The 9,749-nt window shown below is 36.2% G+C and overlaps 1 protein-coding gene across 2 annotated transcripts; it reads left to right on the top strand.

Moving 5' to 3' along the window:
• Positions 1-804: 804 nt before the first annotated feature.
• On the top strand, positions 805-9,179 carry LOC102592226 (E3 ubiquitin-protein ligase RNF14). Of its 2 annotated transcripts, none has more exons than XM_015305426.1 (7): positions 805-1,593; positions 2,528-2,602; positions 2,674-3,190; positions 5,717-6,102; positions 7,441-7,667; positions 7,759-7,906; positions 8,680-9,179. In XM_015305426.1, the coding sequence occupies exons 1-7, from the start codon at positions 928-930 to the stop codon at positions 8,770-8,772; spliced, it is 2,112 nt and encodes a 703-aa protein (XP_015160912.1). In that variant the 5' UTR covers positions 805-927; the 3' UTR covers positions 8,773-9,179. The 2 variants fall into 2 exon arrangements, with proteins under 2 accessions (XP_015160912.1, XP_006367448.1); XM_006367386.2 differs by having other exon boundaries at positions 806-1,593; positions 8,641-9,179.
• Positions 9,180-9,749: the final 570 nt, after the last annotated feature.

The following is a 9,749-nucleotide window of genomic DNA, read 5'->3' as shown; positions in this document are numbered from 1 at the left end:
GTGTGCAGGGGGTGGGGGGAGCAAAGGTTCAATTGTATGTTTTGGGTATGGGAGTGAGCTGTTGTTTGTGTAGCTTCTTGGGCTTTATGATTTGTTGGTATTGGGGCAATAGGGAGAAATGAATAAATATTGTTTTTTTGAAGTCATATGTGAGATATAAATGTGTCTTTTAATTTGACATTAATTAATATTCATGCTCTTTTAAATTTAAGTGTATATAATTACACATCTAAACTTGTATCGAGTTGAACAAGTAGACACGCATATCTATTTGGCATCTTGTATGTAATATGTCAAGTAGGACGTGTATGTAATATGTCAAGTAGGATGTGTATGTCTGTTTGTTAAACTTTATACAAATTTAAGTGTCCTTATGTACATTCAAAATTGAACATCATAGTCGAAACTTAGTTAAAAAACATATTTATATATTATGCCTAAATAACATTTGTGTCATAATCTTTTGGTGCCAATTTACCTATTTTGAATAAAACGTCATACAATCGCGTCTAAACTCTAAAGCTTGATGACTTCCGACATTTACATTTGAAAGTATAGCCTTGTGAAGACTATACTTTCATATGATGTTTACTTTCACGTTTGCACTTCAATCATTCAAGATATGCATGACGACAAAAGAAATTAAACACAAGATATAAGTTTCGCAATTCAAGTTAAATTCCAAGACATAAGTTACATGATAAAATAATATAAATTCGATGGCAAAAACTATATCTCAACTCTATATGATCTATTTTAACCCGCTCAAATTTAATCGGACGGCCTATTTGTCCCCTCAACCAACTACGGTCTACGATAGCCGCCGTTTTCATCAACGGCAAAAGCTCAAAAATGCTATAAATAGCAAGGCTCAAAATCTCTGTGCCGCAATTGGAATATTCAGCTCAGAGGAGTTCAATCAAAGCCATGTCCAGTTCAAGAGGAGGAGGCCGCAGAGGAGGAGGAGCAAAATCAGCTCATTATTCTCGTCGCAACTCCAATCAAAATTGGGTAATCAAATCTCCAATTGAACAACAAGGGTCACAATTATCATCTTCCTCTTTGAATTCAGGTGAAAAAGATGAAGCTTTGTCTGTAATAGCAACTGTACAAGAACCCATCTCGGAGTTTGTTCGAGAAGATCGAAAACCCCATCGAAATCCAATTTACCCAGAAGGGTCACAACTATCCTCCTCATCCTCTTTGATTTCAGGGGAAAATGTAGAGGTTTCGTCTGTAAGGGAAAAAGTACAAGAACCTATATCAGAGTTTAATCAAAAAGATCTAAAACCCGATCAGAATCGTAGGAATTCCAAAAGGGTACCCCGGAATAGTCGTATTAATGGTAACTTCGAGAAGAAATCAGAAGATGAAGAAAGTTCTAGAGAGGTGGTGGATGTTTTGAGTTCTTGTGTAATGGAAGAAAAGTTAAGTTGTGACAAGGAGGGAAAGAATGGTGCTGGTGTAGAAAAAGTAGAGGGGTCTGGTGTTGATGATGTTTGGAGAAGGCTGGAGGAGCTGCAATTGGGTGCTGAAGAGCCGGAATTATCAACTGAACAGCTTAGAATCAATGATCAAGCACAAGAGGATGAGGTAAAGCCTATTAGCCTGGATTGAATGTGCTCCATTTTATATATTCTCTTTGCTCACTTTTACTTGTCACGTTTTGCTATTTGAAAGTATGATTCTTTCCATTTTAAGACTGTTCCAAATATTTGACACAATTTTATGCTTATGCTGCTTGAATTCAAATTCATTATAGGAGTATTATTCAAAATTCGAACTTTGGCTGACATAAAGTTTCAAACATTAAATAAGTTACTTCGAATGGAATCTTAGCCCGCCTCACTTATGTGATATTTGTGGATCACACTAACTTTGCAATCATTAATTTAATATTGTTTAAGTACTACTTCTAAAATATAAGCCTAATGAACATTTAAGCTCCGTGTCAGGTCAAATTGGATGGGTTTTAGCTTCAAGTTTTTTAGTTATAAACTCATTGTACTTTTGAAATAAGGGACTCAGATTTGATGTTTGTTGAAAGTTTGTGCTTTTTCACATATATATCTGAACATTGCCAAACATTTGGGTGTATTGAATCGGAAACCCAAAGGTTGAACCCCAGGTACGTATGTTTTGGTACAGGTTAAGGATTTCAATGCACTGAGAGTAGTATCTGGTGTGGAAATGTTATAATTGAGTCATTATTTGATTTGAATGAGTGGGGATATCGTTAACAATGCTATATGCATCAGTGTGTCCTAGTTTCTTATGGTTGGGCTAGTTTAGAATAAATAGTTGAATAATCTGGTATGAGTGCAAATTTGTTTCCTTTTCTTTTTCATTAAGATTAATTTAAATGTTCGTAGCAATATGGTTAATGTTAGTATTTTCTTGGTGTTTTGAGTTTGCAATAGTGTGATACACTGAGATGGTTATTTTTCAATTTCTTTCTGTTTCATCTCTCCTTCTGTTTATTGATTTATGTAAAAAACATTTTGACATTGTACATGGTTCTTTGCAGTTACTAGCTCTGGAATCAATTTTCGGTGACAATGTCTTTGTTCTTGATAGACGAAATGGTCTACGATCCTTTCAGGTTCTGTAGAGCCTTGATAAACTATGCTTTGCTCTGGAAAATCCAAACCTCATTTCGTGTTGTTCTTGCAGATTCATGTACATATTGAGGTTCCTGATGAGCTGACGGTGTCTGTAAATCTAAATTCCTCTGGTGCTCTTGGAATACCAGATGATAGTTCGCCTGAGTTCTCATACTCCCTCAAAGTTGAGCATCTACCACCAATTGTTTTGACGTGTTTATTACCTAAATCATATCCGAGCCACCTTGCTCCTCTCTTTACAATCTCTGTCCAGTGGTTGAATTCAACAAACATTTCCTCTTTTTGCTCCATGCTTGATTCAATATGGAAGGAACAATTAGGTCAAGAGGTTTTATACCAGTGGGTGGAGTGGTTGCATGCCTCTTCTCTTTCTCATTTGCAGTTTGATCAAGAAATAAAGTTAGGTTTTTGTGCTGAGCGTCATATCGGAGATAGGCGTGCAATTTCAGGAACTGTCTCACCAGAGGTTGATATCCCCTCACTCAAGAGCTATGACGAGGAACAGCGCCATGAGAATTTCCGTAGAAACATTCATCAATGCTGCATCTGTTTCAGTGAATTTCCTGGTACTTTGGAGTCTCATGCTTTATTTTGTTTACAATAGTATATTGTACAAAGACGTTGGATGATTCTACTATACCTGGAACTTAGAAACTAAACTTTAACAACTTAACTCAGTTAATGACAATTTATTAGATTCTCCCATTTTAGGGTAACTTTTGTTTGTTGGCCGCTATTACTTTATTGATGCCAAAGAATCGGTAACCAGTTCATATTTCAGACTCTCCCTCATTTTTTTGATATTTGTGGTCGATTCATATGCTTATATTTGGTACTCGTTACCATTATCTCCTTGGTTATTATATTTTAACCTTTATATGTTAATAGCTGAAATCTAACCAACAAGCATAGTAATTTTTTATATGGAAATAGTGTAAAAAATCATTTAAAAGTTATGTTAAAAGTTAAGCTTGTCTTCTCTTCTCTTACAATCACTAACTACAGTACTACACTACTAATTACCCCCTTAGTTGGTGATTGCTTAGATAATATCTCAGATGGACACTTAACTATGGACTATTTTCACAAAAAGTCACTCAACTTTGATTTTTAAATCAAAAGTCACTCAACCTATTTAATTGATTCTTTCATCGAAATTTGCTTACCTGGAATCTATTTAATTCAATTCATTACAAATTGTCACTTTAGTATGAAAAAAAAGAAGTTACTGTAGCAATGAGCTGACAAAGTTTTTTTTTTTTTTACGTTTTAATTGTGAAAATTTGAAGTTTCTATTTGTCATCTTGGAGTGAAATAACATAAATTTTGTGTTTTGGCTTTTAATTTGAACATATAACGTGTCACCTCAACAAAACGATGCAAGTGGAAACTTTAAATATTTACAGTTTGATAAATATCAAAATGATATCAATGTGGGTGATTAATTAGATACATTGTAACCCGTAAATAAAATTGATTGTACTTTTAAATTAGATTCCATGTAAGCAAATTTTAATGAAAAAAACAATTAAATAGGTTGAGTGACTTTCTATTAAAAGAACCTATAGTTAGGTGATTTTGAGCTAAAAATCGAAGTTCAGTGACTTTCTGTGAAAAGCGTCCATAGTTGAGTGAATTTTGAGTTAAAAATCAAAGTTGAGTGACTTTCTATGAAAAAAGTCCATAGTTGAGTGACCATCTGACATATTATCTCGGTGATTGATGTAGTCACTTAAGATTTATGATACTGTAGGTGTCTTTCAACTTAAACGCCCTACTTGTATAAGCTTTTCAAGACCTTGTCAAACTTGATGGTTAGATAAGATTCTATTAAACCATAGTCCCTTTAGTGTCAGGACGAAAAAGCTTTATACAGATAGATCAAATTTAGAATGTGTTCACCAAGAGGTTTGGCATTAACACTGTATTACGGCTTCGTTCTAGCAACTTCCTGAATTTATGAACACTTACAAAGTTTTGTATTCCAACTTTGATTGAAGTGGCACCACTTCTGTTGTTATATAGGTGAAGTTTACCCAAGTCCTTAACATTGACTTCCTTGGTTCTTATTCCAAACTCTTTTTCTTCATTATGAGTAACTATGTACTCACTTTTTTTTATGTAATATAATTTTCAGTACATGCTAACTGTCATAAACTATAACTTGTTTTTACCTTTCAAATCTTAGTACTATTGAACAATAAGAAAGGAAACGTTTCTGTTACTATTGATCAATTAAAATTGCCTTAGACACAAACCACTTATAGTGCTTTTTATACCTCTTGAGAGTCTTTTAGCCAATGGATCAGGAAAGTTATCTTTAGATCTTACATAAATAACTGTTGATAGTTCTTCATATGAGTTGTTTTATGTCTCATGCCTCAAGCAATATGTCTAAATTTTCATTATATATCTTGCTAAATGCCTTAGATATAATTGCTATATTAGGATGCGAAGTTGTGAACTATTATCATAGTTTGCTTCATTGTTAGAGAGACCAATATATTTCCATTTTGAATTGTTTTTCTCTATCAGCCAACCCACAGTAATTCTCTTAAATTCCTTAAGATTGTTGGAGAATTTTTTATTTTTTTTTGGGGAAACAGAAAATCTGTTGGCTTTGATAAAGTGATCTTTGTCCTTATTTGCTGCATGGGTTTGTGGCAGAATTCCTTCAGTATTTTATTAAGCGAAATGAAACTTAGGTCCAGGAAAATTTAAATTTCCCCCAAAACACGGTGTTAATATTCTGGGAGGAAGAAGAGAAGTAAATCGTTAGACAAATCTGATTTTGTGTATATTAAGGAGACCAAAAAAAGGCTTTTGTAATACCTTTATGTATCTGTTAAGATAGTTATTCATAATAGACACTCCTCCTAATAGACACTTCAGAAGTCATCTTAAAATTTAACTTGCTTTCTCTTCTCTTCTGATCAATAACTACATAACATTCTGTGGTTTATCCTCATTCTTACAATTAGGCTTTCTAAATAGGATCCATAGTGTTCCAAGTGTGGACGCTATCAGAAATCAGATATCCATTAACCTCTCAAGCGGTAATGGTTGCTGAAGCTTTTTTTTTTTAAAATCAGGTATGGAGTTTGTGAGGTTGCCATGTCAGCACTTTTTTTGCTGGAATTGCATGAAAACTTATTCCGACATGCATGTCAAGGAAGGTACAATCACCAAGCTTTTGTGCCCCGAGGCAAAATGTGGAGGTATGATTCCTCCAGGTTTGCTAAAGCGGTTACTTGGTGAAGTGGAGTTTGAGCGCTGGGAATCATTGATGTTACAGAAAACATTAGAATCAATGAAGGATGTCTGCTACTGCCCAAGATGTGAAACAGTATGCATCGAGGATGAAGATCAGCATGCCCAATGTGCAAAATGCTTCTTTAGTTTTTGTACACTGTGCAAGGAGAAGCGTCATGTTGGAGTTATATGCATGACACCAGAAATGAAGCTTCTTATTTTGCAGGTATTAGTTTTGTCATAATTTCAATATTTTCTCCTGTATCTTCTTTTTTCCTCCTCTACGCTTCTCCTTATTAGTAATATTATTAAGTAGTCGGGTTGTTCCTTTTCTTTTATGTGTGTTAATACATGTTACTTCACTTGCTTTGTATCTTGCTATTTTGTTGTCACATTTTCTTGCTATCATGCTTCAAATTCTTTTCTTGTCTATCGAGCTGAGGGTCTATCGGGGGGAGTAAGGTATCCTGTTGCTGGTGGAAAGTGGCAGGTATCCCATGGAATTAGTCGAGGTGCGCAAAAACTGACCCGGACACCATGATTATCCCAAAAAAAACACTGATCAGTCAACTTTAATACAAGTATGAACATGAGGATATGGGTCAGTACAGAGAAGGTAGAGGCTGTTAAATTCCAACTTATCATGAATGCTGTCCTGAATAAAATCTAACAGGGAACATGATAAACTCCAACCACCACCCAACCCCCGGGGCCAACAATGTGTGTTATACTATGTTATATGTTAAATCTATCTTGGCTGCAACATACTACAGTAAAACATTTGGCCTCACTAATTACCCTATAGTTCAACCAGTTGACACTATGAATTTGGAAATGATGATGAGGTAAGCAATATGTATTCCATTGCATTCTTCCTCGAAGTCCCTTCTGGAATTTCCATACTTTATCAACAACAGTTGACATGGGTTCTATCTTGTTGCTAGAGATGGCACAATATCGTTGAACATGCAGGACCCGCACAAGCTTTAGGATAGCACAATATGGGTTCTATCTTGCTGCTCTTTCTGCTATGAATTTCAATACCTAAACTAGTACCTTTTTTTGTGATAAGGGATTCCTCAACAACGCCACGCGCCGCATGAGCCCAGCCTGCCCGTTTGGGCGTGGCTGGGTCCAATATGAGTGCGGTCGTCATAATTCCTAAACTAGTACTAATCAACAAAAAGAAGTTCAATACCTGAATTTGTTGCACCTTTCGCTTAATGACTAGAATATTATGGTTCAGGACTGTTTCGAGAACTTCTTCCACACCTGATTACAACCTAGTATAAGAAAAACAACTACGCCTCAATCCCAAGCAAGTTGGTGTCAGCTGTATTAATCCTTGCTGGCAATCAAGTGCTACAATCTTTTTTGCTCTACTTGGGTTGGTTTCATTGTACAAGATCGTAGTCATCAAGTGTTAAAGACTTTTTTGTCTACTTGGGGTAGCTTTCTTGTATGAGGCTGTTTGCACTTCAAGACTATAGTTACTTAACTTGTCTATTTGAAGGCACTTTGTGGTTTGTATTCTTATTCTTGTGTTTTTTGTCTCTTGAATCAGGAGCGACAGAGTTCATCTCAATTGAAAGATAGCCAAAGACAGCGTGAGAAAGAAATGATTAATGACATTCTCAGCATGCGGGAAATTCATCGTTCTGCGAAGCAATGCCCTTCCTGTAAGATGGCTATCTCGCGAACTGAGGGCTGCAATAAAATGGTGTGTGATAACTGTGGAGCATACTTTTGCTATCGCTGTAATCAGGCGATTGATGGATATGAGCACTTCAGGTTGGTATAGGTTGCTTCACATATGGCCTCAGTTTATGACCTTGAGATTTTGTTTTGTATTTTTACTTGAGGAGCGTTTTTCTTGTTGAAGGGATGGGAAATGTGAGCTTTTTCCACCAGAAGCAATTCAGATGTGGGAAGAGAGGATTAATGCTCGCCAAGTTATCGGTCAGATTCAAGCTCAAATGCTTCCTAATCGTGCTCATCCATGCCCTAATTGTCGCCAAATGAACGTAAAGGTAAGATAGGTGCTCAGTGTTCTTTTCTAGAAAGCGTTGTAGCACACCTCTTTGATATTTGAAGTTGCAATGTTCATGGAGAATGAGTAACAGCTCATTCACATAATGATGAGGGCATATAGTAAAATAGAGCTCCCGAGTAAGTAAGCCTATATTCTAGGTCAATCCGAAAGGCTTCATGTAGTTTCGGGGTGCAATTTTGTGGTTGTTCCCTCTCTTTTCAGTCTAGTGACTTCATACCTATCCACTCACATTCGGCTCCATAGAAGCAACGATCAGAGTCATCTTATCTTAACTACTCTCTAGAAGACTGAACATAGAGTTTATGCTGGAAATCATAATTTTATCGACATCCAACTATCCTTCTTTTACCATATTGATTCGTGTAGAAGTGGGGAACGCGTGGAAGCGGGGTAGTAAACACGGTAACCTTGTCATCATCTACTTTTAGTTTCAAGTCTTTTCCAGCCTCTGAACTGATGGAAAATCTAACAGAAGCTGCGGGTTCAGTGAAATTCACGGCTTCCGACTCAAACACTATGTATATATATGAAAAACAAGAATAGATAGAGTTAAATATACACATCAGGACGTACATTTTGTACTTAGAACCCACGACGTATAAATACTGAATCCACCATTGCTTTTAACAGTTGTGTCCTCCTCATTTTCCTTCTTTGTGTATAGCACTGTAGCTAATTCGTTGCCCTTTTTCTTTGTTGTCATGGTCACAGGTTGGTAATAACAATCACATATTCTGCTGGGCATGTCAGAATCATTACTGTTACCTTTGTGGAAAGACGGTGAAGCGAAGCTCCCAGCATTATGGACCTAAGGGCTGCAAACAACACACTGTTGATGAATAGTTGAAAAGAAAAAACACTCCAATTTAAGGGGATCGATCTTTTTCCAACAATGTCATTAATCTTGCTCATCGATATCCATGTTCCTCATACGTGCTTATTTAAAGCTCGATAGCTAGGGTGCTAGCTAGTCGCTCAAGGACACATCTTCTCCTCTGATATATGGCATTTTCACAGCAGCTCTAAGTAGCATACACAGAATTTTCGTTCAGCCAAAAGGTGAGGCATAGTAAGGGCGATATCGGCCTAACGAGCCGATTTTTTTACAATTTTTTTTTATTACTTCTCAAAGTTAAATGAGTGTAGTTGAGTGAACTGTGAAATACAACAGAATTGAATAATATACCATTTGTTTGAATATATGGAGCAATGGAGCTTCTTGATTTAGAAAGTGCTTACTACCTTCAGTATCTTATGCTTCAACTTATTTGATTGTTTTTTCATGCGATGTTCGGTTTCTACATTGGGTCTGATTAAATTCAGATTCGTGCTAGGAAGTCTCACGTTTGTGCCTAGCGACAGAGGAAGTGTAACTTTATGAATGAGCGGATTGTATTTGAATACAGATTTGGCTAGTGTTCAACATTGTTGGGGCATAGCTTGATGAAACTCCAATGCAATTTTACTTCTCTGGCGACTTCCCCAAAAACCTAAGGGTTCCTCCGCAGGGTTCATCTGTGCATGGTTAGTCAGGCCTAAGATCAGGCCTTTCAGTCGATGGACAACAAGTGAATAATCTTGTAGTACCCCTTATTGGGCCTGACGGATGGAGGAGGCTAGGTTAGTTGAAAGATGGTTGTCGATTATGAACTAAGTTGTCTCCCTACTTTTTCAAGGTAAGAAGGGATGGAGAAAATGTCTCAAGTAACTATTAGAAGAGTAACTGATAGAAGTTGATGTTATGGAAGACGATATTAGTTAAATTCTATTGTACAATAATCTATGCATCGTGATCTAAAATTTGTAAAAATAATTTATAA

Source organism: Solanum tuberosum, unplaced genomic scaffold (genome assembly GCF_000226075.1).
Source record: "Solanum tuberosum cultivar DM 1-3 516 R44 unplaced genomic scaffold, SolTub_3.0 scf00789, whole genome shotgun sequence".
Classification (NCBI taxonomy): Eukaryota; Viridiplantae; Streptophyta; class Magnoliopsida; order Solanales; family Solanaceae; genus Solanum; species Solanum tuberosum.
The sequence above is the reverse complement of the archived record's forward strand: the minus strand, read 5'-3'. Positions and strand labels throughout refer to the sequence as shown.

Coding starts and splice junctions, on each gene's coding strand:
- LOC102592226 (XM_006367386.2), top strand. CDS start 928: ATGTCCAGTTCAAGAGGAGGAGGCCGCAGAGGAGGAGGAGCAAAATCA. Junction 1,594..2,527: donor ATCAAGCACAAGAGGATGAG/GTAAAGCCTATT, acceptor GGTTCTTTGCAG/TTACTAGCTCTGGAATCAAT. Junction 2,603..2,673: donor ATGGTCTACGATCCTTTCAG/GTTCTGTAGAGC, acceptor TTGTTCTTGCAG/ATTCATGTACATATTGAGGT.